Below are 23,673 nucleotides of genomic sequence, written 5' to 3' on the forward strand. Positions count from 1 at the left end.
GCCTGGGGGATGTCTGCTTCGCCCCATGCTCCCGGCAGGGCTGGGGCTGATCCGCACCTCCCGTGGGCTCTGCCAGATATTCCCGCAGTGGACTGGGACCCGGAGAACCATGGCTCCAAAGCTGTCATTAAGCAGAGTCCCTGTTTTTCCAAGCTAACTGGTTTTATGGGTCTGGCTGTGCTGATGAAATAGCTGCCAGGTGGTGCGTGAGTTATCCCTGTGGCTGGTGAGGTGCATCCGAGCGCTCGCGTTAAACACAGCCTGCCCTCGGTGCGCTGGCACCCGCAGCCGGCTCTGAGGGGCCACCCCTGCCCCAAAAGATGGGGGCTGTTCCCAGGGGTGCTGGGCTTGGTGCACTCAGCCCCTTTTCCCTCTTGCAAGAGACAGGAGCAGGCAGGGAGGACGTGCCGGGTACTGGCTGGATGTGTCCCCAGGGCTACTGGGGACACGGGAGGACGTGGCCAGAACCCATTCCCAGCCGGGGAGAGCAGGGACCCGACAGCAAACCCTCTCCCCAGCCCCGTTGCCCTGACCATCACCTTCCTGCAGCGTCTAGAAGCAGGGAAACAGGCTGCTAGCACGCGAGACCTGCCGACACTGGATGCGTTCCTGGAGCCCGGCGCAGTTCGGGCAGCCCTTTGGCTCCCACCCAAGCCCGCAGCCCGCAGGAGTGACGCAGCACCTCGGCTTCCCACCCCGGCTGGGTGGCTCGCGCCCTTCCAGGGACGGCCCCGGGGGCAGGTTACATCACGGCCGCGTGTGCCCTGCCTTCCCCTCTGCCCGCCTGGCCCCGGGTGGCCTCGTGCTCCCCGCGTGGCACCGAGCTCCGCTGCGGTGCTGCGCCCGGCACAGGGCAGTGCCCATCCTGGGCGTGGGGACGGCATCGTACAGCCCTTTATCTGGTGGATAGGTGCTGAGGGGGCTGCTTTGTTAACCAGCAGGCAGCTTTTGGGGTGTATTTTTAACGAGCACAAAGCTTTTTATCTCGCAGGTGTTTCTGGTTTCCGTAAGGATCCTGTTCGGCATCTCGTGAGCTACCAAAAGCAGTGACGGAGTCCAAGCAGAGGTTCTCGTCAGGGCTTATCTCTGTTTTCCTAAGCCCGGGCAAACACAACAACCCAGCCAGACATGTCCCGATACTCCTGGAGGAAAAGGCAATGGGATTTTGGTGCCAGGCTGTACCCTGCTCTCCTCACCCATGCCCCTTCTGGTCATTGGAGCTGACCAGGAAGCCTGGCTTTGAAAAATAAACTCAGCGAATGGCACCGCCGTCGGTGCAGCCGTGCTGAGCTGTGCCGGGCTCAGGAAAGCTTCTCAGAGGGTTCAGGACCCCAGCATCCCGCAGGGTCCGTCCTGCCCCATGTCCCTCCCTGTGCCACCGCAGTGCCAGCAGGCTGGGAGCATCCCTTGTTCCTAGAGAGGGCCGAGGATGCAGCCCAGAGAGCCTCTGCCCGTGCGGAGCGGTAAAAGTTTCATGTGGGCGGCTGGTGCCGGGGACCTGCCTGTGGGGCTCAGCGCCCATCCGCGGGGACACGTGTGTGGCCGTGCTGCTGGCTGGGGACTGGGAGGGCATCACAGAGCAGGGGGGCTGGGGCTGGGCAGCGCTGTGTGTATGAAAAATGTGTTTAATTCAAGACGACCATAGCACATCTCTCCCGCGTGCATCGTGGTGCTGATGGGGCCAAACGGCTGCAAATAAAAAAAACTGGTGCTGGCAACGAGCAGCCACCTCCCTGCTGCATCACCCCCAATATTCGGCCACCAAACGGGGCTGGAGCCATGCTTGGTGCCATCCTCACCTGCAGGGACCTGGATTTCCCTTTTTGGGGGGCAGGAGGGGATGCAAAGAGTGGTGCCCATGCAGAGCTGCGGGGTGGCAGGCTCGGCTTCACGGAGCGGGACGGATCCTGCAGCGAGCCCCGCATTGGGTAACACCTTGCCAGGCGGTGACGCCAGGGACCGAGGGGTGGGGGCAAGCAGTTTCGGTCGGGGCAAGAGCGGAGGCACACAACCTAATGATTACCTGCACTCTGAGCTGCTAAGTGGAGGAAGTCTGTGATTAGTTGACACCTCCAGCCAGGCTTTTGAAATTAAGCCGGGATGGAGCAGCGGGTGGATGACAGCTGCTTTATTCACAGCTGATATAAAAAAATGAAAACAAGATCCCGGTACGGTATCAGGACATTCCAGTGGTGGCTGAAAGGGCCGGTGGTGAACACACAGTGAGTCCTCAGGAGGGATTTGGGGTGCATGTGGGCAGGGATGGGTTCTGGTGGTTTACACCCAGGTTTGTCTCTGCTCTGTCGGCATCTTGTGCTTGGCTTGCCATCGTCCTGCTGCCCCAGCACTGTCTGCAAACAGCCGGGTACAGCAGCAGAGAGGATATTTATTGAAGTTAAAAGCACGGCCTCGCCACGTCCCAGCAGGGCTGGGAGCACGTGGGGTGACCAAATGGACATGGACAGATCCTGCATCTCGCCAGCCCCTTCCCAGCCCCGCAGCACTGAAGGACACGAGCATCCCCTGGGACAAAGGGAGCCGGGGATCGGCCACAGGGATGCTCGAATGTTCACCCTTTTGGAGCTTCTTGCACCAATATTTTGGTGAAATGACCATCAGGGCAGGCGTACGGTGGAGCTGTGACTCCCTCTGGTGCCTGCCCTGAGGCTTTTCAATCCACTGCTTGATAATTTTTTCATCCCGCAGCCCTCAGCCCTGGGGCTGGATGATTTGGGGCGCCTGGTGGATGCGCTGCAGCCCCACTCCCCAGATATCCCCCAAATATCGGGGGGCACCGAGCAGCTTTTGGGCGTCCCAGGGGCAAGGCTGGGCATTGCCTGCAGATGGAGCTCCTCACTCGGGGTTGGGGCTCGGGGTGAGGTTTGGGGCTCGGTGCTGAACCCGCCTGCTTGTCCTCCTTGAGGACATGTTGGACCCCAAAAGAAGAAGAGGATGAGCTTAATCTCTGCCTGCTGGGAAGGGGATGGCAGTAATTAATCCCTCATTAAACCAATTACCCAAATGTGTGCAGCCAGGGAATAATAGGGGAAACCCCATCCAAACGCAGGTGTTAAATAGGGGATGTCCCCAGGGAAAGCCAAGCTGGGGGTGATGGGGCTGTGGTGGTCTGTGAGGGGGGCACTGTGGTGCTGTCCTGGTGCCAGGAGCTGCAACCTGCTCCTTCATCCTGAGGAGGAGGATGAGGAGGGTTTGCAGGGCAGGTGGCTGTGGGGATGGAGATACTGCCCTGAGAGGTCTGCCCCCCTCCATCCCGAGGTGTAAATGCTGTGGGTATATGATCAGCTCATGGATTTGGGGCTGGAAATAGACATTTTGGTGGCTAAAGATTTTGGTGGCTTTGCCCTATGTGCTCCTGGGACCCCATGCTGGCCCCCATGCTGTGAGGGGCTGGTGGCAGTGGGCAGCTTGCTCCTCCACGGCTGGCATTTGTGCTGATCCATGCTGTGTGCTGGGGGATTTGTGAGTCTTTGCTGTGTTTTTCCTACAAAATTGGAGGTGTTTGTTTCCGCGGTGGGGGGCAATCAGCTTTTGCTTTCATCCCTGTGGTTTTGCTAGGAGCAGCAGGGTTGGGTGGTTTGGCCTGCAAGTGGTGGAAAATAAGACGTAAATGGGAGGTTTAAGTTCTCTTTTGAAAATAGAGCTTTGCAAAGAAGCAGATTTAGGGCTGCGACCCCAAATCTGCTGGCGCTTAGCTGAAAATCCCTGCCCTTGCAGGGGGCAGGCCACCTCCTGGCTCCCTGGCAAGGAGGGAGGGGAGGTTGCTGGGGGTCTGTGCCTTTTGGGAGCTGCTTATGTCCCTCCTCCTGTGCTGGGGAGCCTTGCACATCTTTCAGGTTATTTATGAGCTTTTTGGGGTACCCACGAGGTGCTGGTGCCCACCCAATCTGAGCTAAAACCAGCCCAGCCTCAGCTGAGCGTCCTTGGTGTAGGGCTGAGTGCCAGCCCTGCTTGGTGCTGTGCTTCCCCTTGGGCTCGCTGGGCTCCAGCCCGCTCCGTGCCGTGGTTTATACAGGCACGTATCCAGCAGTGACCAGAAGCCTCATTTTGGGTGTTTCTGTTTGCTACTGTTCCCCTTTCTGCTCTTGGGGAAGCTCCACTGGGGATGGTGCCCCAGGGACATCTCTGTCCTGGGTTGTCTCCATCCCCTGGCTATTTCGGGACCCAAAAGCTGACCCATGAGTGCTATAGGGCTCCTACTCCTTCTGCGGGAGGCTCAGGAGCATAGGGAAGGGTTTTACAGCCTGCTTTTTCGTGTGCCCCATGTTGACACTGGGAAGTGGTCTCTTTGGTTGTCCTCTCCCACAGGCCATCCTTACAGCTACTGCTCTCCTGTGAGCATCATCCTGGGCACAGCTCCCACCTTGGCTACAGCTTAAAGCAAAATGGGTAGGAAACTGTCCCCTGGAGCCTAAACTCTGCCTTTCCTGCATCTTTTCCAACCCACTGCTTGTTCTCCCACGCAGATGTGGTCCCTGGTCCCAGGACCATGCACACCAGCACGCTCGCCCTGGCTGCGGTGGGATCCTCTTGACTCATTTGGGGTTTGGACATGAGGCTGAGCCCCACCACTGCCTCTTCCTCCTCCGTCTCCTCCTGCCCCATTGCCACAGAACCCGTTTTGCCCCGTCCCAAGCTTGTGCAACCGCCTGTGGCTGTGCCGAGCAGGAGCTGGACAAGCTCAGACTGTGGCTTGTCACCAAGCTGCCACCATCCCTGGCAGTGACACTGCAGGTGTGGCAGACCCACTCTTTGCTCCCTCCAGTAACAAAGGCACTGGGAAGGAACAGACCCCGCAGCGTCCCCCAGCCCATCACTAGGTCCAGCACCACCTTCCTGTGCTCGCCCCCAGCTCAGCACCACCCGCGGGTGCTCTCCTTGGCCTGGGGCTTCCCTCCTTAATGAGCTGGTGGTGACAAATGAGCTGTGTATCAAAATGAATCGCTGAACTCGCCCGCTGCAGCCAGGCCTTCAGCTTGCTGCGGCTTCAGATATTTCTCTTTATTAGTGCCCGTGGCTCTGGAATTGATCCTTCATAAGATGAGCTGCTGTAATGTAAGAGAAGACCCGGCAGCTCTGTAACCCCCTCTCAGCTCTGCCTTTGGCAGCAGATATGATTTAATTTCATTTTATTTTTATTTTTTGCTTTTCCAGGGTGTGATGAGAGTCCCCTGGGGTTCAGGGACTGGCACAATGGTGGTGTGAGGTTTGCCTCCCCAAGAGTTGCTGCAGAGTTTTGCTGCTCCAGGAGGTGCTGAGCCCGTCCCGATTTGGGGCTGGGAACCCCAGCGTCGGGTGCAGCAAACCAGCATCGCGTGTGGAGTTGGTGTTAACTGAGGTTTTGGTGAATCAATGCCTTTTGGTTGAGCTGATTCAGGTTTTGGTTAGGAAAAGTAACAAGAAAGGAGAAATCCGGTGTCTGGTGGGAAAGTGATGCTTTTTTTTTTTTTTTTTTTTAGCTTTCTTCTGTAAACGCACAGGGGCTGTGCACAGGACCCAAAAGCTCTCAGTCCCGTGCTGTTTCTGCCTGATTAACCAGGAGGCAGAGATGGAAACGAGAGGGAATTCTTACAAAAATTCTTACAGAACTCAGGACAGCGGCATGGGAGGAGAGGAGGCACCAAGCGAGGGCCAGGGCTCAGCCCCACAGATACGTTCCCTCTTTCACCATCCCACAGCCTGCCCTTGGAGCTGTCCCTGGCGGGTTGGGCTGCACCACTCCTGCTCTCCGGAGGAAAGAAAACCCTATCCCAACCCTACAACCCCTACCCCGCATCCTCCTCCTGGCCTTCTCGGGGCTGGTCCTGCCTCCCGGCTCCCCTCCCTCCAGCCTCCCCGCTGCCTCCCCATCCTTCCCCCCCTCCTCTCGTTCCCTCCTCCCTCTCCCGGTGCCCTCGGTGCTCCCGAATAGGGGAACGGGGGCGGATTTCTGCGGCTGCTCATCTGCATCCAGCCTCCTCCCCGGCCTCCCCCGCTCCTCCCTTCCCCGAGCCTCCGCCGCCGCCCGGCACCGGGGCGCAGCGCCGGGGGGGGAGCCGTGAGTACGGGGCTGCGCCTCCAGGTCCCCTTAGGGGCTTTTGCTTTGCTTTCTTTTATTTATTTTTATTATTACCGTGGCCTTCTGCTCCCCCCCACTCCCGCCCTTCCCGTGTCCTTCATCCGGAGCTGCGGAGCCCGGCCTCGGCGCTGGAGGCTGGGGGGAGGACACGGGAGGGACGAGGCCACCGTCGAGGCTCAGAAGGCTTCGGGCTGGGCTCCGGGTGCTCTCCTGCACCCCGGGTGTTAATTCCTCACCTTGGGTGCTGGGGGCTCTGTGTCCCCTGTACTTGCCAGGGCAATGCCACTGGAGGACGGGGAGGTGGCGAGGTGGAGGGGACAGCATGCCAGTGGTGCCACCAGCCTCGGGGGGACACGGGGTGAGCCCCACGAGGATGGGAAAGCTCCAGGTGGCAGCGGGATTGAGGTGACGGCAGAGGACCCCCATCTGGAGCCAGCCCTGGGTGATGGGGACGTGGCCGCCGGACGGGGAGAAGATGCTCGAGGGGGGCTGCAGCCAGCACGGAAGGAGCCGGAGCAGTCTGGGGTGTTGGGGGGCGAGGAGTCCCTCATGGCTGAGCTCTCGGAGCGGGTGCAGAAGGTGGTGAAGAGCAGCAGCTGGTGGGAGCGGCACGGCGTGGACGCCTGCATCCTCGCCTGTAGCCTCCTCGCGCTCCCGGCAGGTAGGAGCCCCCTGAGCCTTGGGGTGTGGGGTTCTGGGGGTCCTGGGGGTGTTGGGGTCCTGCTGCGTTTGTGTCGGAGGTGTGTACGGCGGGGGATGTTGTGCTGAAAGCCTATTAACTGCTGTTAAGCTGTAACAAAGCTGCGATAAACCCTTTACCCTGTGCTGTGCCATGGGGCACCCTGAAAGCCTGCGCTGGGTGACGGGGTGGGATGTGGGGTCGTGGGTGCCTGGCGGTGCCCAGCAGCCGGGCAGGGAAACCCATAGGGTTGGGTTGAGGGTGCCATTGGGGTGGTGGTGGGCGTAGGGGGGCGCTCAGTGTTACCCGTGGGTGCTGGTGGCCTTCGGAGGGGGCCCCCCCCCATTGTCCCCCAGGCAGCAGCAGGCATGAGGAGGAACAGGGCAGTATGGCCACGGGGTGGGGGCTGCGCCCTCCCTGTCCCCCACTGGGACCTGGGGGGATACGAGCATGTACAGTGGTCTACCAGAGCAGAAGGAAGCTGAGGCCGGTGCCTATTTTGCTTTTGAATACCTGGGGTTGCTGAAATTACAGCAGAGTCGTATTGTCCCCCAGAAATACCCTGTCCTTCCTCTGCTGGCTGAGTCTGGGAGATTATATTGGGATAAAATTGCCACCAGGTGTGACCCACAAGATGCAGAGCCCTGTGGCTCTTGGGGGGAGTTTGTTTTCCCTCTTTTGCCTGTCCTGGGGTTCGTCTGGCTTGTGCCCAAAGCCAGGTCTAGGTGCTGCAGGTTCCTGGCTGGCCCTTACTGGGATGGGGCCGGGTTGGGACGGGCGGGGTGCGCACACCCGGTGCCATCGGGGCTGGAAGTGGCCAAACCTGCAGCCTGGCCGCGAAGGGCGGTGTGGAGTCAGCCTTACTGGCTGGCTTACTGGCTCGGGCAGCTTAAATACCTGCAATTATGTCTGAAAAACAGGTTCAGGGCAGCCTCCAGCACATTTCGGTGGAGCAAGAGAGGAGGGAGGCGAGGAGTGCTGCAGCGTGTGCTGGTGGCTGAGCCCTGGTCCCTGGGGGTTTCTCCGCAGGGTTCCTGTGCCTGCGCTCAGCCCGGGCCATCCCATTCCTGGCCGGGATCCTCACCCTCGGCGTGGTGCATCACACCCTGGCCGTGAAGGGCAGCCACCTGGCCAGCCACAACGCCCTGACCGAGTCCAAGTCGTGGGGCAAAGTGTGGGCTGTCTTCTTCATCGAGGTGAGTGGGGTGCGGAAGACCCCAAAAGCCCTGTCGGCACCGTAACGGTGAGCACCAGCACAATTTGTGGGTCTGTGCTGAGGGCAGAAGCGTGAACGGTGGGGATGGTTCCCAGCTCTAAAAGTCCATTTCAGCCTGGTTTGGAGCCTGTGGGGTGCAGAGCATTATCCATAGTGCCCGATCCTTGTCCATGTCTGCTGACATCACCTCTCCTTTCTCCTGTCCCCCAGCTCTGCTCAGCTTTCACGGCTGAGCAAGCCACCTACAACCATGTGAAGCTCCACCACGGCTACACCAACGTCATCGGCCTGGGCGACTCCAGCACCTGGAAGCTCCCTTTCCTGAACCGCTACGTCTACATGTTTGTTGCACCTCTCGCCGTGCCCATCATAACCCCCCTGGTGGCACTCGGTACGTGCCCAGCAGCCTTGGCACCGGTCCTGCTTGGGGTGACCTGGCTCTCTCCTTGCTGCTGGTACTCAGAAATGCTCCAGGCCTTCCTCGTTGGGTCAAGCACAAAAAGCTCTTACAAAAGCCATCGTGAGCCTGAAGTGCCCCGGATTTGTTCTCCTTTAATGCAGATATTTGGCCGTAAAGGGTTCAGTCTGGCAGCTCGGTGTTGCTGCCTGCGTACAGGGTTGAGGTGTGCGGGGCTGGGACATGACGAGCTCGGGCAGGCAAGGCAGTGACTTGGAAGAAATGGTAGTGCCAAGGGATGGCTGAGGGAGAAGAGCCCAGGAAAATGTTGGCAGGCTTTGGGAGCACAGCCCTCGGGCTGAACGCACAGCTCAGGGCAATGCCAGAAGTGCGGACAGCGACTCGGTAGGTTATAGGAAATGAGGGTGCATCCAACCCACCCTGTGATGTCCCAGCCCCTGCCCCACTGCTGGGGTCCTGCTCTGGGGGCATCCCCGATCCCAAAAATGAGCAGTTCTGTGGGGATTTTGGAGAGGAAGGGGAAATGGAGAGGGGATGGGCTACGATCACGTCCTGCCTCTTCTTCCCTGTGCAGGTTTGCTGAGGGACGTGGGGCTGAAGGTGGCTCTGCGCACCGTGTGCTGCATGTCCTTGGGTCTGTACTGCCACTACTGGCTGCTGCTCCACGCCTCGGGCTTCCAGTCGCCGTGGTCGGCCCTGCTCTGCATGCTGCTCACCCGCTCCCTCCTGGCTCACCCCTACATCCACGTCAACATATTCCAGGTACAAACCCGAAGCCCCGAGATGCCCCGATGGTGCCGGAGCCACCTCCTGGCCCCGGCCTCGCCTCTTGTGTCAGCTGAAGGCGAGCAGCCTTGGCTGCAATCTCCCTCGTGCCGATGTTGTAAGAGGGATGTGGCTGGAAGAAAGTCGGGGAGGAAGGGCTGCGTGATGTCCTCCATGGTGACCTATGGGTTTAGGGGGTTGGTGCGATTGCATTTGGGAATGCAGCCCGGGTGGTGCAGTTCCTCCAGATGGCTGGCTTTAAGGGTCAGGTTTTTTTTGGGGGGGGAGGGGGGATGACACCCCAGGGGGCTCCTCAGTGGCTCTGTGTGTGGTTTTTGCTCTTGGAGAAGAGCAACCCCGGGGACAGACCCAGCACTTGGGTTGGCAGCCAACCCTCAGCTCAGTGCAGCCGGAGCCACCGCATTCCCCGGGGGGGCCCACGAGACCCACCCCACCTCTCTTGCAGCACATCGGCCTCCCCATGTTTGCGGCCGATCGGAAGCCCAAGCGCATCCACCTGATGAGCCTGGGCGTGCTCAACCTGCCCCGCAATGCCCTGCTCGACTGGGCCTTCGGCCACTCGCTCATCAGCTGCCACGTGGAGCACCACCTCTTCCCCGGCCTGTCCGACAACATGTGCCTCAAGGTGAGCTGGCCACGAGCCTCCTCCGGCCTCCAGCACCCTCCTGGTGCTCCGGGTGCTCCTACCTCTTCTCTTGGGACACGTCCCGGGTGCTGCCAAGGTTGTAATTAGCCTCACCAAGAGTCCACGGCAGGCTCTGATCTTTTTGATCCTGTCCCTGTTGCTCCGAGGCATGGGATGCGTTTTAAAAGTGGGGTGTGAGCGCTGCCCCAGCAGGGATCTCCATCCATTTAAACACCTTTTTTGACCTTAATTTTGGATAAAAATGGAATAATCGTGAGGAGGGAGTGCTGGCACAAGGGTTGTGCTGATGGGGCGGGTAGGACCAACCCCACCACATGGGGATAACTGTGGGGACACGTGGGGAGTGTGTGGGGCCAGCCCTCATTAAAAGCCTCATTAGGACATCTGTCCTAACCCTACAGAGGTGTTTGGCCAGGGGAATTCCCCTCATTGCTGCAGCTGGATGCTGCCTTCCTTTTAATTTTCACAGCAGGGTGGTGGCTCATGCCTCTCCAGCCCTGTTTGGGGACGAGTGGGGTCTCATGGTCAGGGAGCCAGGCTGGAAACCTGCAAACACCAGCACTGCTGCATAGGGTGACTGTGCCCCTGCCCCTGCAGATCAAACCCGTTGTGTCCCAGTACCTGAAGGAGAAGCAGCTGCCCTACAACGAGGACACCTACGGCGCCAGGCTGCGGCTCTTCCTGCGGCAGTACGAGGAGCTGATGGTCCGCGCGCCCCCCATAACGGAGCTGGTGGGCATCCAGTGAGGCGGGGGGCTGCTGGCGGGGGTCCCCCGAGCAGTCGTGTGGGGAATGCCTCTCCCCGAGGGCTTGCTTTTGGGTAGCTGCACCAGGAAAAGGGCTGAGCCATGCCAACGCCGGGGTCCCTAAGGGGGTCCTGGCCCCCCAGAGCCACTCACAACCAGGGTTTAGCTTCACCCGCTCTGTGTTCATGCCTGGGGAGAGCAAAGCCAAGCCCCCTGCTGGCTGTGGGCTCCAGGCAGGGACGTGTCCCCTGGGCACCCTTCCTACACCTGGGGGCTGTGGGGAGATGCTGAGGACGTGGCGGGGGCTCTGCTGACCCCCGGAGAGGCTGTCACTGCTGCTGTGCTTTACCCGACCTGGGGGGCGAGCAGTCCCTCCAGGAACAAGAATTTGACAAATCAGCCTCAGCCTCTTGCTGTGGATCTTCTTTATTTATTTATTTTCTGGAGCGAATCCCGTGGGGGTCCTGCCTCACACAGGGGTGTCTGTATGGGGGTGCTGGGGGGGACCCCAGCAGCAGCCGCCGCGGTTCCTGCCAGGCCTTTTTCAGGGCTCAGCAGGAGGATGACAGGCAGATTTCCAGCCTGCACGAGCCTGGGAGATATTCCCATTCAGCCGGGGCTGGACTCATCCTGCTGTGCCGCTGCCAGGGGGGGAGGATGCTGGCACTGCCTTTCCCCAGGTGGTTTTGTTATCTCGACCCTGCAAGCCTAATAACAAAGTTCATCCCGATGGGGGTGAGTGAAGCAGAGAAGGCAACTGGTCAAACTGGGACCAGCACAAGAGGTGGCACCAACCCTGGGTTTCACTAACCTGTCCCTGGATTCGCTCCTGTGGGGCACAAATAGGATTTCCCGGGGGATGCTGGCATAGTGGAGCAGCCACTCTGCTGGTGCTGGGGTCACCGTGTCCTCTCCTGTGTGGTTTTATTGATCCAGAACATTGTGAAACATCCAAAGGGCAAAAATCCCAGAGCATGCATTTCGTGACGTCTGTGGGAGGGAGGCTGTGGGGGTGGCAGGGCTCAGGGGGGCAGAGCCAGGCTCTGCTGCGTGTGCCAGAATAACTCAGGGTGAGTGCCTATAAGTGGTGCTTTTGGTTCAGATTGGATCATTTTGGCATCAAGTGGACCTTCAGCTTTTTGCCCCCCCTGGTAGGGAGCAGGGTGGGCAGAAAACGCTTGTTCTCCTCCCCTGATGCAAAGAGATGCGTACCAAAATGTTTTTAAGCATTGCAGGGATCACCAGCCCTGTGCGCAGTGGGTTTGGGGGGGGATCTTGTTTAATGCAGTGCCATCTAATGGCAAGCATTGAGGGCCTTCAGCCAGCGGGAGGTGACTTGTTTGGGAAATACACCTTTAAATATGCCTTCATTTGCTGTCAGAGGTGGCAGCTTTGGCAGAGGTCAGTGAAACAAACTCATTGCTTCTGCCTAAAAGGGAGATTTCTGGGGACCCGTGCTCAGAGCCCCCTGGATTTCTGCCTTGAGTGATTCCCCTTGCTAGGGTTGATGTTATAATGCTGATATTGGGATTACACCACCAGCCCTGTCTCTCTGGGCAGTGCACTGGGGGCTGTGTTGCACTAATTCTGGGGCTTGGGAGTGCAAACACGGGCCTTAAAGCTGCTGGAAACGCCGCTCCTCGCTGCAGGCAGATGGCCAGGAACCGAGTCTGGAGCATGTGAGAGAAGACATGGGGGTTTTACCACACTTATCAAAAACAGATTCGGGCTGTAAGCTCCCCTCAGTCCAAACTGCTTTTAGAGAAGCCCCGTTGGTGCCTGCCTGACCCCCGGCACCCATTCTGCCTCTGCCCAGCCGCTGCGCCCCCGGACCCCATCGCTGTGCCCTGTGTGAGATCTGACATGCAGTAATGGGGGATGAAATGCAATAACAGGGACTTAAAAACAAATAAAACAGGGACAAAACAGGGCCCGTCACAGAGACCGGAGCTGGGAGCCTCCAGCACCAGCCCCTTCACCACCCCTGGGGGATGCTGCGGGTTGCTCCCGGCTTGCTGCAGCACATGAGGATGGCTTAAGGACAATTCTCTGGGCTCGCTTTCCCCAGGAGCCCTTTACAATAAACCACTCTGTGCATTAATTAACCCAGCGCAATTAAAGCCCAGGCACTGATGGGCTCACTTCCCCTGGGTACCGTGGAGGACTCGCCCATAGAGAGCGCCGGCCAGCGCGGCCCCGACACGGCCCTTCCCTCCCTGCCTCTCTATGGTGCTGCCCGCTTCCTGCTCCGGGTGGCCGCGGGGGCGGGGTTATGCAAATAGAGGGGCTGTTCTGCCTCCTGATTGGGCGGCGGGGAGGGGGGGCGGTGGCGGCGGCCGGGATGGGGCCGGGCGGAGCGTGCTGGAGGGGCGGCGGGGCCGGTGAGGGGGGGGGAGAGGGGGGGGAGCGGCGGGGGTCGGGAGGGGCGATCCCGGTCCCGATCCCGATTCGGGTCCGCGATCCAGGTCTCGGTCCCCGATCGAGGTCCCGGTCCCTGATCCCGATCCCGGTCCCCGATCCCGGTCCCCGATCCCGATCCTGGTCTCGATCCCGATCCCGGTCGCGATCCAGGTCCCGGTCCCCGGTCCCGATTCTGGTCTCGATCCAGGTCCAGGTCCCCGATCCCGGTTCCCGATCCCGGTCCCAATCCCGATCCCGGTCTCGATCCCGGTCCCGGTCCCCGATCCAGGTCCCGATCCCCGCTCCCGGTCCCGATCCCAGTCCCGGTGCTGAGCATCCCTGGGGTCTTACAGCAGGGCCCCGCGCCCCGTCGCCCCCCCTGCCCGCATTGGGTCCGGGGGTCCCGGTGCGGTGCTCGGTGCTGGGCGGCAGCCGCGGGGCCGGCCCCGGGCGGGAGGGAGCTCCGCCCGCTGGCACGGGGGGGGGGGGGACCGGGGGGGGCCGGGGGCGGCCGGGTATATCTGGGGGGAGCGCCCCGCGGCGTCCTGCCGCCCCCCGGGGAGGCCATGGCTGGGGTGGGGGGAGCTGCACGCCTCGGTGGGTGCTGGGGGGGGCCGAGGGGTGCTGCGGGGGGGGCTCATGGGGGTGCTGGGGGGCTCGGGGGGGTTGGTGGGGGAGAGATGAGGGGGCTAGGGGGGGTGCTGGGGGGGCTTAGGGGGGTGCTGAGGGGCTCGATGGGGTGCTCGGGGGGCTCAGAGGGGTGCTGAGGGGCTCGATGGGGTGCTGGGCGGGCTCAGTGGGGTGCTGGGGGGGGCTCAGAGGGGTGCTGAAGGGCTCAATTGGGTGCTGAGGGGGCTCAGGAGAGTGCTGGAGGGCTCAGAGGGGCTGGTGGGGATCTTCGGGGGTGCTGGGGGACTCGGGGGGAGCTGGTGGGGGGGTTTAGGGGGTCTCAGAGGGGCTAGCAGCTCACACAGGATCCCACCATCACGTCTCCTCGGTCCTTTGTCCCTCCAGGTGCCCGCCGGTGGCTGTCCTCGCGTGCCCCGGCCCCCCGGGTGTGCGTGGTGGGCAGCGGCCCCGCAGGGTTCTACACGGCTCAGCACCTCCTCAAGGTACCAGGGTGTGGGCTGGGGGCACAGGGTGGTGCTGGGCTGGGGCCTGCCCACTGAGCGAGGCCTCTCGGTGCTTCCAGGGGTCTGGGGAATTGTTTGGGGGCTTCTGTCCCTGCTCCGGCCAGGTGTGGTGTCACTGGGGGGGCTGCTTGGAACAGCGCTGGTCCTACACAGTCATCCTGACCCCTTCCACTGTAGGGCTGGGGTGATGTCCCTGGGTTATCTGGGCTGGAGCAGGGGGTGGACAGGTTGCTGCGAGCTAAGACTGAGTGATTTTTCTGGAATCAAATAAACAGCAGCGACCCACTACCTGCTTCCCTGGCTCCTCCCCGTTCCCCTGGGGCAGAAGGGTGCTTCGTGTCCCGGTGGCCGCAGGTGTTGGTGCTGTGGCTAGTCTCTGGTGGAAAACGAGACCGAAGCACCAACTGAATGAGGTCTGACCAGAGACAGCTTAACCCTGCCGTTAAACCGCGCCGCATTGTCTCTGCTCCGTGCTGGAAAATAGCCGTTGCTAAGCCTCAGGGACAAATTTCAGGGCTGCCTAATCTCTGGGAAGAGGCTGGCTCCAAATACAAGATAACAGAGCCCTTGCAACAAAACATCTGTCTGAAGCTCCGGCCCCACCCTGGGGTCACCCAGCACAGTGGCTCTCAGCCCAGTGGGTGACCAGCACCAAGGGTGCTGAGCTCAGTGTCAGCACAGGGGACCCCCCCAGGACCCTGTTTAGTCCCCCGGTCAGCGTGGCAGAGGGGCTGTGGGGTGGGTGACAGGACAGAGCCTCTACAAGAGGTAGGTGATGATGGCTGGGGTCATATCCTGCGCAGCACCGTGTGGTCTGAGCTGGCAGGAGCAGGTACGGCACTGCCCTGTACATGACGAGGCCTGGTGTGATGCGATGTGTGTCCTTCCTGAGCTGCTGGGCTCACGGGGCCTTTCCGTCCCCGTTCCTTCATGGCGGTTTTGCTCCCCTGTAGCACCACGACCTGGCACAAGTGGACATCTATGAGAAGCTGCCTGTTCCCTTCGGGCTCGTGCGGTTTGGTGTGGCTCCAGACCACCCTGAAGTGAAGGTCAGTGCTGGTTTCCTTCCTTTGCTGCTACATTTGGTGATGATGATGATGGTGGGGGCAGGCCAGGCAGTCGGTGTCCTTCACAGCTTGCTTCGGGCAGGGTCCTTTGATGTTACCATCTCCTTGTCCTTGCTGAGACCCAGCAAGGCCGTGCTGTCCTAGGGAACATCTGGCTTCAGGGCTCTGAACGCCAGGTCAGAAACACAGTGGCCGTGTGGTGGGAACTGCTGCTCCGGGACAGACTCCCTGTGCTGTTCAGACTGGCCAGAACAAGAACAAAGCTCTGATAATCTTCTTCCAGGATGCTTTATGCTCTCCTGCAGCTGCTGCAGCACCAGCACAGGCTGTTCCTCTCATGCTCTGCCCTACCCTGGGAGCGCAGTGGTTTGTCTGTGCTTGGCCTTACCCGTCGAGGGAGACTGGGAACATGGATCTGCTGTTGGGGTGGTGGAGTTGGGCTATAGGTGCACACCCAAGCAGGGAGAAGTTAAACCAAGGAGCTCTTTTAAAGCAGCCCTTTCCCTTTGCCTTGCAGCAGGTGGGAGTTGTATGCAGAGCTGGCTGCTGTGTCTGGGCTGGGGTGGAGGTGGTTGCGGTGGGAGATGCAGACAGCAATATCTTGACATGGTTTCCCCGTTTAATCCCTGGAGATCATCTGGAGATAGACCAAAATGCCTGCCTCCCTTTGGTCTGAAAGACAAGGAGTATATGTATATGGGTTTGGGGCAGCTTTCCCATTACAGTGTATGCGTCCTGTTACCAGACTGGGTCAGGTTGTACCTGCAGGGAAATCAGGGGTCCTTCTGCTGAATAGCTGCAATCTCTCAGGAGAAAAGGCTTCAGGTGCTGTCCTGCCTTGTGCCCTTCTCTTGGTGCAGTGGGTTTCAGGAAGGCTTGAAATGAGAGGCCAGCAGAGGCGGTCTGGCAGACAGCACCCCGGATGGAGGGGGTTGTTTGGCTGGGCTCCCTTGTGAGCCTCAGCTCAGGGATGGAGCTTTCTCCTCCAGCAGACTTTACTCAGAGGGGCGAAGGTATTAAAATGCTCCCAGAATTTTATCTTATAATTATTTTTTAATTTTAAGGTGTTTTAATTTTTAATTTTTTAATTTTAAGGTATTTTTTTAATACCTTGCACCAGGTGGGTGCAAAACACGGGTCTTCCTTTCCACCAGGGGTTGTGGAAACTGTGCCAAGTCTGTGTTTATCTCGCGGTGAATTATCTGTGGCTGTTGATAGATAAGAGTCCCAGAATAACCGAGCCAGAGAGGCGGAAAAACGTTTCAAGGCTGGGGGACAGGACGGGGACGGGGACCTCCTGTCAGCAGCGGGCCTTGGCCCCGGCCGTGGTGTGAGCGCGGTGCTGCCTGTTTGGTCCCTGCAGAATGTCATCAACACGTTCACGCAGACGGCGCGCTCGGAGCGCTGCGCCTACTACGGGAACGTCGCCGTGGGCAGGGACGTGACGGTGGGGGAGCTGCGGCAGGCCTACCACGCCGTGGTGCTGGTGCGTGAGGGCGCCCGACGGTGGGGCTGGTTCCATACGCCATGGGGAAGGGTTGTTTGGTTATCCCCCCTGTGATCTTGGGAAGGGGGTTTGCCTGGGTGAGGTGTTTCTGGGTGTCTTATTACCAAGGTATGCTCAGCCTTAGGACAGCTTCGTGGCCCTCAAATGCTCTGAGAGTTGTCCAAAGCCTCGCACAGAGCGTGTGCTGGAGCATGGCACCGGGTGCAGGCCTCTCAGGCAGCTCTTAAGGAACCCCTTCCCTGTGATGGCCAGCATCTGCCATGCCTGGTTCAGACTGGCATGGATCTGTCCCTGTGTGTGGCCTCAACTTGTAATGTCCTGTGTAGGCCTGAGGAGGTCAGGCTTGGTTCTGGGCTCGGTACCTGGAGGATGAAGCCCCAGGGCCGTGTTTAGCCCCTCCATGAGTGTCCAAGCCTTTAGGAAGGTTGGGCAGCTGGGTAGATTTGTGTTTTTTAGTATCAAACCCTGCCTGTGACAGCCTCTCTGACTATGTCTGCTTGCTCCTAGAGTTACGGTGCTGAAGACAACCGGATTCTGGGGATCCCAGGGGAGAACCTCCCCGGGGTTTACTCAGCCCGAGCCTTCGTGGGCTGGTATAACGGGCTGCCTGAGAACCGGGATGTGAGTACAACACTTTGTTTCCCTGACCTTCCTTCCTGTCCTGCATCCCAGTGCTGACATCCAGCTCCGGATTAAGTCCTGAAAGGCCTGCAATTGGAGAAGATTAGCAGGAACCATGTTAAATCCTTCTTAGATGGTAGAAATCTGAACAATTTGCACATCAGTGAGAGCGGATTAGCTGGCTCCGTGGGTTGGCAGCACATTTTGGCCAGGCCAGATGGGGGCCTGGGGAGTTTTTTTGGCTGGCCTGCCAAAATATTCCCCACTCATAAGGATGCTGCTTAGGAGAGGGGGGACAGGCATTGACTGCAGTGCCTCGGGTGGTTTTGTCTGCTCTGGGGGAAGGCTGGTGTGGAGTTACCCCGTCTGCATCACCTCTGTTAGCAGAAAGAGAGACAGAAGGGAATTGAGGTGGTCGGTGCAGGTCCATGGGGGTGGAATCTGTATGCCAGGTGAATTTGCTCACGGATGGGCCTTTCTCTCCCTGTAGCTGAATCCTGACCTGAGCTGTGAGACGGCGCTGATCCTGGGCCATGGCAATGTGGCGCTGGATATCGCCCGCATCCTCCTTTCGCCCCTGGATCTCCTCAGGGTGAGTCCTGGGGGAGTGCTCCGTGCTGTGAAGGCAGAGGGCGGCCCAAAATTGCTCCCTGCTGGGTGGGTGGTGGCTTCCATGGGTCTCAGCAAAGTCTCAGAGGAGAGAGGTCTGCCTCTGCTGAGAGTATGCTTTCTGGGCCCTCTTGGGCTTTGGGCTCTTTCACTAGGGAAAGCCCTACAGCCTGTAGTGTATGAACAAAACCATGAGGCTATTCTGGTACCTAAAAAATTTAGCTTTATCCCTTCATTTCTTATGGGAGGAAAAGGAGGAGCTCTCTCTTTTCCATCACCAGACTAGAAGCTTCTCCATTTTTTTAATTTTTTTTTCCCCTGTTGTAGCTGAGGACAGCAGCCTGGCTCCTGCTGGTAGCACTGGGCACGCTGGCTGTAGTGTTGGTCCAAGCTGGTGGAGCTCCCCTCCCGCTGTTCTGCTCCCCTGCAGACAGCTGGGGACTGGTGTGCTCCAGCTGCTCCGTGCAGATGCTGCCCCAAATGTCAGCAGCATGGTCTCTCCCTCCCGGAGAGCTGCTGTGAGGTTGGTTACAGCTGTGTGACAACTTCTGATATTAACATCTAAATTAAAAAAATATGAAACTGGAGGGTCTGGCAAACAGCGGTAATACTTGTGACAGTGCTTGGGGCAAGCAGGCAGAAATTTGAGCTGTGGGTTTCTAGTGGGTTCCACCCAAGTGCCTCTATATCCTGAGAAAGGAAAGGACCAAACATCTGCAGGCAACCTCAAAATAAAGATCATCGGAAGGCTTTGCCCTGTCTGCCCCACAACTGACCTGCCTGGGGCAATCTCATGAGGTGTTAGCTTGTTACCTCTAGCACAGTATGGCCTCAGAAAGAACCTTCATTGATGAGGGACTAGCTGTGCAAATAGCTCCGTGCAAAGGCAAGATGACTTGTTTTCCGCCCTTGCCTAGGCTCTCTGCATGTGCAGCCTGCTTTTCTGCTGATGTTTTTCACCTTCAGAGGCTGTGCCTTCCCCCAGTCCCTCCAGATCTGCCCTCGTCCCACTCCTGTCGCGTGTCTGTGTCTTGCAGAAGACAGACATCACTGACTGCTCCTTGGCAGCTCTTGCCTGCAGCAAGGTGAAGCGCGTGTGGCTGGCTGGGAGAAGGGGACCTCTCCAAGTTGCTTTCACAATCAAGGTGAGGCTGGAGGGTGGTGTTTTTCCCAGCACCATACCCCAGGCTGCCCTTGCCCTGTGGGGAGAGGCGCTCTGTCCGCGGATGTGTGAACCTGGGTGTCCTAGATCCTGAAGCTGTTTGCTCCTAGCCCAAACGTGCTTGGGGAAGGCAGCCTGGGGCTGTTGGGTGGCACCTCCGTGCTGGAGGTGACATCTCCCTGCATCTTCCTGCCTGCAATTCCCAGGAGCTGCGGGAGATGATAAACCTGCCTGGTACCCAGCCTGTCCTGAACCCCGCCGACTTCACAGGCCTTGAAAATGCTGTTAAAGGTGAGGAAAGTGTCGTGCCCCTCCGGACAGGGACTTGCCTTGACAGACAAGCACTCAGGAGTGTTCTGCAGGTGCTCTGAAGGTGCATCAGAGAAACCCCGTGCTTAATGCCTGGCGTGTGAAAGCCGGGTGTCCATGGTGTGGCTTGTCCTCAGGGTGACAGGAGGCCACAAAGAGGAGGGAGCAGCCTGTTTCTGTCTGTGTGGCCGCATTGCTGCTTGGGGATGTAACTGCTGTCTGAATGATGAGGCAGGAGGTTTGGGACGGCTGAGAGAGCCTTGCAGGAGAGATCCCAAGGCTGCTGATTTAAAAGCTTCCTGCAGAGCTAGAAGGAAAACACTGAGTTCAGGGGTGTCCGGAGACTGGCTGTCCTCCACAGGCTGCTGCCTCTGAGCGCCAACAGGACAGCTAAATTGCAGGCTCTGATTCCTGTCTCCCACTGGTCCCAAACCTCAGGAGCTCTCCTGGTCACTCCATTTGTCATCTCAAAGGTGCTGGACTCCCTTTTGCGTGCCAGACTCCAAACAGACACTCACGTAGCACTGAAAACTGCCTCCATGTCACACCATATCCTGAGGGGCTTTCGCTGACGGTCCTGCCCTGAAGCTCTCTCTCTTCCTAGACGCCCCCAGGCCCAGGAAGCGCCTGACGGAGCTGATGATCAAAACAGCCCTGCAGAAGCCTGGGGAGATGGCAGCGCAGGCAGCAGCCGCCCGGCAGTGGGGCCTGAAGTTCCAACGCAGCCCCCAGGAGGTGCTGCCCACCGCCGACGGGAGGCAGGCGAGGGGAGTCCGCATGGCCCTGACCCGCCTGGAGGTACGACCCTAGCAAGGCTGGGGATGAGGCAGGATGCTATTGCATCCCCTGTGGCCGCTGGCAGTTATCTATAAGATGGCTTTGTGTCCTCTGACATCGTGGAGAAGCTGATAGCTTCCCTGAGAGCCTGCCAGGCTCACCACCGAGAGCCTTTCCCTTTCTAAAGGGAGCTCTGTCCACGCTGGTGCTGCAGAAGGGCCTTTAGTACCCTGGGGATTAAGGATAGAAATTAGCAGCCTCTTCTTCTCTCTCTCAGGGCTCAGGTGAGTCTGCCAAAGCCATCCCCACTGGAGACGTGGAGGAGCTGGAGTGCGGGCTCGTGCTCAGCAGCATTGGCTACCGGAGCCTGCCCCTGGACCCAGCAGTGCCCTTCGACACCCAGCGAGGCATTATTCCCAACAGCATGGGCAGAGTGGAAGGTGCCCCAGGTCTGTATCTGCAGGGACACCTCTGGGGTGTGCGTTGAGCTTTGGGGGCATTGGGGTGGGAAGCTCTGCTTGCCATGGGCACGAACACAAGGCACACACCTCCACTGCGCAGAGGAACTGGGGAAATCAGCCGGCTCTGTCAGATTTTAAGAGCTGTCCCAATCTCGGCTAGCATTAGGGACATCTAGTTTTCAGCAGACTGTGCTGAAGGACGTGTTTGTTTTATTGGGCCTTGGAGCCTTGTTACTGAAGCGACACGGCCCGTTTGGCTGCTCAGTGCTGGTCTGGAGGCACGCAGATTCCTGACAGCACCATCAAAGGGCTCTGTCCCCAAAGTAGAGTGGATTCTTCCACTGCCCGCAGCTTGCTGTGACATCCAAAGCAGGAACCTGCCTCCATGAGGGTTGTGGCCACGTGCAGGACTGAGCCTGGCTGCTGTGCGCCCACGCAGGTCTGTACTGCAGTGGGTGGGTGAAGAGAGGACCCACAGGCGTGATCATCACCACCATGAATGACAGCTTTGACACTGCCCAGTCTGTGCTGGAGGATCTCCGGGGAGGCATGCTGGATGTGTCTGTCTCCAGAGAAGGCTTTGGGGCTGTGGGGAGCATCCTGCGCAGCCGAGGTGAGTGAGGACTTGCGTGAGCATCTGTAGCAGCTGGCACAACGCATGGTGCAGGCAAATCCGTGTGTCCTGGGGCACTGAGTCCCACGTGCTGCTTTTGGGAGCAAACCAAGGAAATGTGTTGTGCTGCTGTTCCACTGCTCCGAAGTGCGGGGAGAGCAGGACCTGAATTTTCTCAAAATCAGTGTCATTCCTAAGGTTAACGACTGCTTTCTGGGAAAGGCCATTAAAAGCAGCACAGACCTTGGGTAAAACGTCACTGTCAGTGGCACAGACAGCGAGCTATTGCTCTTGAAAGGTTTTCCTAGCAATCCTTCCAGGCAAATTGGGGAAAAGATTAAAATGCCCAAGAGAGTCATTTGCTGCTGCTTGTGTTTAAAAGCATTCAATTAAAGTGTGTGTTTACCTCTTCACTGTCTGAGTTTGAACAGGGAACTGCAAGTGTTTTGTCCCCTAAGGTGGTGCTGCGCTCGCCGTTGTTACGGCTTGCAAAGGTCTGACTAATCAGATTTGACTGGAACCCGCAATCTCTCTCCTCATGGTGCTAGGAATTATTATTCCTGTGTGCTGCCAAAGTCTGACGCCGTGTCGGAAAGGGGCAGGGTCTGCTTGCACGTCGCTCCCTGCTAGCAGGGAGGTGAGGCTGCGCTTGTTTTCACTTGGTTGACTTCTCTCTCCTGTCTCTCGCTGTCACCCCAGGGGTCCATCCTGTTTCCTTCTCGGACTGGGAGAAGATAGACGCTGCCGAAGTGGCAAGAGGAAAAGCTGCTGGCAAACCCCGGGAGAAGATAGTGGATCCTCAGGAGATGCTGCAGCTGATCGGTCACTAAAGCAGCAGGGATGGGAACGCGGCACTGGTCTGCCCGGTACCATCCTGGGGTGATCCCAGCGGGTTCTGGGCAGGACCTGGGGGCACAGGGTTTGTGCTGGGGGGCTGCTGGCTGGTCTGGGGTGAGCCCAGATGGTGACACTTGAGGCTCTCCAGTAACAATGAACTCTGTGGTCCTGAAGTGACTCAAAACAGCCGAGGCTGTAGGCTGGCCCCACACCTCCGCAGCCTGGCAGCGATTCCTGCGCTGGGTCCTGTGCTGATTCGTGCTCCTTCCAGCGACAGGGAATCGCCCTGGGCAGGTGAGGGAAGGTGTGCGTGTGGCAGGAGCCTTGGCCAGATGCTTTTCCCGTGGCAAGTGACAGAGAAACTTCCTTGTGTCTCGCTGCCTCCCCTTTAAGTCTCAAGCCAAATGGGGTCATTGCCTTGTCACTCGTGCCTGAGCAGGCTATTTCTAATAATAATTGTTTTTAAATAAACCCTTCCAAGGAAGCCAAGTCGGACCCGCCACTTGAGTCTGCCTTCTTTGTCTGCGACTGCCTTCCTCTCGGGAGCCAGCCGAGTGCCGCGGCTCCGCTCCCGCAGTCCCAAGGCAAGCCAGCTCCCCTCGCGCGGGGAAGGACTGTTTGCTGCCGGCCTGGTGGGAGCTCCAAACAAACAGACACAGGCATTAATTCTCTTTCTGCCTCCCACGATTAAACCCCGGCGGAGCGGGATAACAAGCGTGTAATTGTCTTGTTCCGGATCACGAGAGAAGTGTGTGCTGGTACCTGCCAACTGTGCGAGCGGTGCCTCGCGCCTTGCACTTCGTTCACTGGTGCTTGGTGCAGTTTTTGGTTCTTTATTTGGATTTTTTTTTCTAGTATGTCTCGGAGCTTATTAAATGCTTCTTTTAACCCAAATTGACTGTGGCGACGGTGTCAGGTTTTAAGCCAGATTACAAGACGTGAGCCATAATCCCCTCTTTATCTGCCAGGCAGGGGCCAGGTCAGCATGGCCCCCTCCCCTCGCCGTCCTGCCACCCACGCTGCCGCTGTCCCTGACCCGCTGCCATCGCCTCCAAGCCCTGCGAGCCTGGAACCGCTCCTGTCTCTGACCTATGTCAGTAGTGACAGTGGCTGTGGCTTGGGGCTGTGCTTCAGAAACACGGCGATAGAGGCAGGGGGTAAATCAAGCTGGGGTGCCCAGCAGGGCTTTGTCTCAGCTCCACGCTCAGCTGTGATCACCTCCAAGCTCTCGCTGGGGGTGAGCTCCTACCCCTGGCACTGTATGCCCGCCTAGGTCCCAGCCTAGCAAGGAAAATCAGTGGCTTTTCTTTTTTTCTCCTTCCTTTTCTATTTAAACCTCATTTGCAAGCTCATTAAGAAACTCAGGAAATGTGGTGCTGGGAGCGCGTATGCAAACGAGCAATAAAGCTTTTGTCGAACAGCTGCTGGTGTGATGTGGCTCTGGTTACGTCTCAGGGCTGATGCCGTCCTAATGCCGAGCTCGAGCAGATTACATCAGCTCTGGGTCCGGAGGAATAAACGCTTTGGAAACGGGGTTGGGAGAGCAGAAGCGTGGAGCTGAAGGGGTTGTGGCGGCCTCAAACCCCCAGGAAGTGCTGGGCTGGCTCTTC

At 58.9% G+C, this 23,673-nt stretch overlaps 2 protein-coding genes across 5 annotated transcripts; both read left to right on the forward strand.

Annotated features, from left to right (window-relative positions):
• Positions 1-2,136: 2,136 nt before the first annotated feature.
• FADS6 (fatty acid desaturase 6) lies at positions 2,137-10,966 on the forward strand. 2 transcript variants are annotated; one of them, XM_040530448.1, is made up of 7 exons: positions 2,137-2,222; positions 6,352-6,737; positions 7,785-7,951; positions 8,182-8,362; positions 8,964-9,151; positions 9,621-9,800; positions 10,419-10,966. In XM_040530448.1, exons 1-7 carry the CDS (start codon positions 2,152-2,154, stop codon positions 10,566-10,568), a joined length of 1,323 nt encoding a protein of 440 aa, XP_040386382.1. In that variant the 5' UTR covers positions 2,137-2,151; the 3' UTR covers positions 10,569-10,966. The 2 variants fall into 2 exon arrangements, with proteins under 2 accessions (XP_040386382.1, XP_040386383.1); XM_040530449.1 differs by lacking the exon at positions 2,137-2,222 and adding an exon at positions 5,720-6,055.
• Positions 10,967-12,881: 1,915 nt separating this feature from the next.
• Positions 12,882-22,552, forward strand: FDXR (ferredoxin reductase). 3 transcript variants are annotated; one of them, XM_040530445.1, is made up of 12 exons: positions 12,884-12,948; positions 13,982-14,079; positions 15,054-15,149; positions 16,531-16,653; positions 17,182-17,295; positions 17,786-17,887; positions 18,942-19,049; positions 19,273-19,357; positions 19,980-20,173; positions 20,430-20,601; positions 21,053-21,226; positions 21,926-22,552. In XM_040530445.1, exons 1-12 carry the CDS (start codon positions 12,909-12,911, stop codon positions 22,054-22,056), a joined length of 1,437 nt encoding a protein of 478 aa, XP_040386379.1. In that variant the 5' UTR covers positions 12,884-12,908; the 3' UTR covers positions 22,057-22,552. The 3 variants fall into 3 exon arrangements, with proteins under 3 accessions (XP_040386381.1, XP_040386379.1, XP_040386380.1); XM_040530446.1 differs by lacking the exon at positions 12,884-12,948 and adding an exon at positions 13,486-13,564; XM_040530447.1 differs by lacking the exon at positions 16,531-16,653 and having other exon boundaries at positions 12,882-12,948.
• The last annotated feature ends 1,121 nt before the right edge of the window (positions 22,553-23,673 follow it).

This window comes from Cygnus olor, chromosome 18, assembly GCF_009769625.2.
Source record: "Cygnus olor isolate bCygOlo1 chromosome 18, bCygOlo1.pri.v2, whole genome shotgun sequence".
Lineage (NCBI taxonomy): Eukaryota > Metazoa > Chordata > Aves > Anseriformes > Anatidae > Cygnus > Cygnus olor.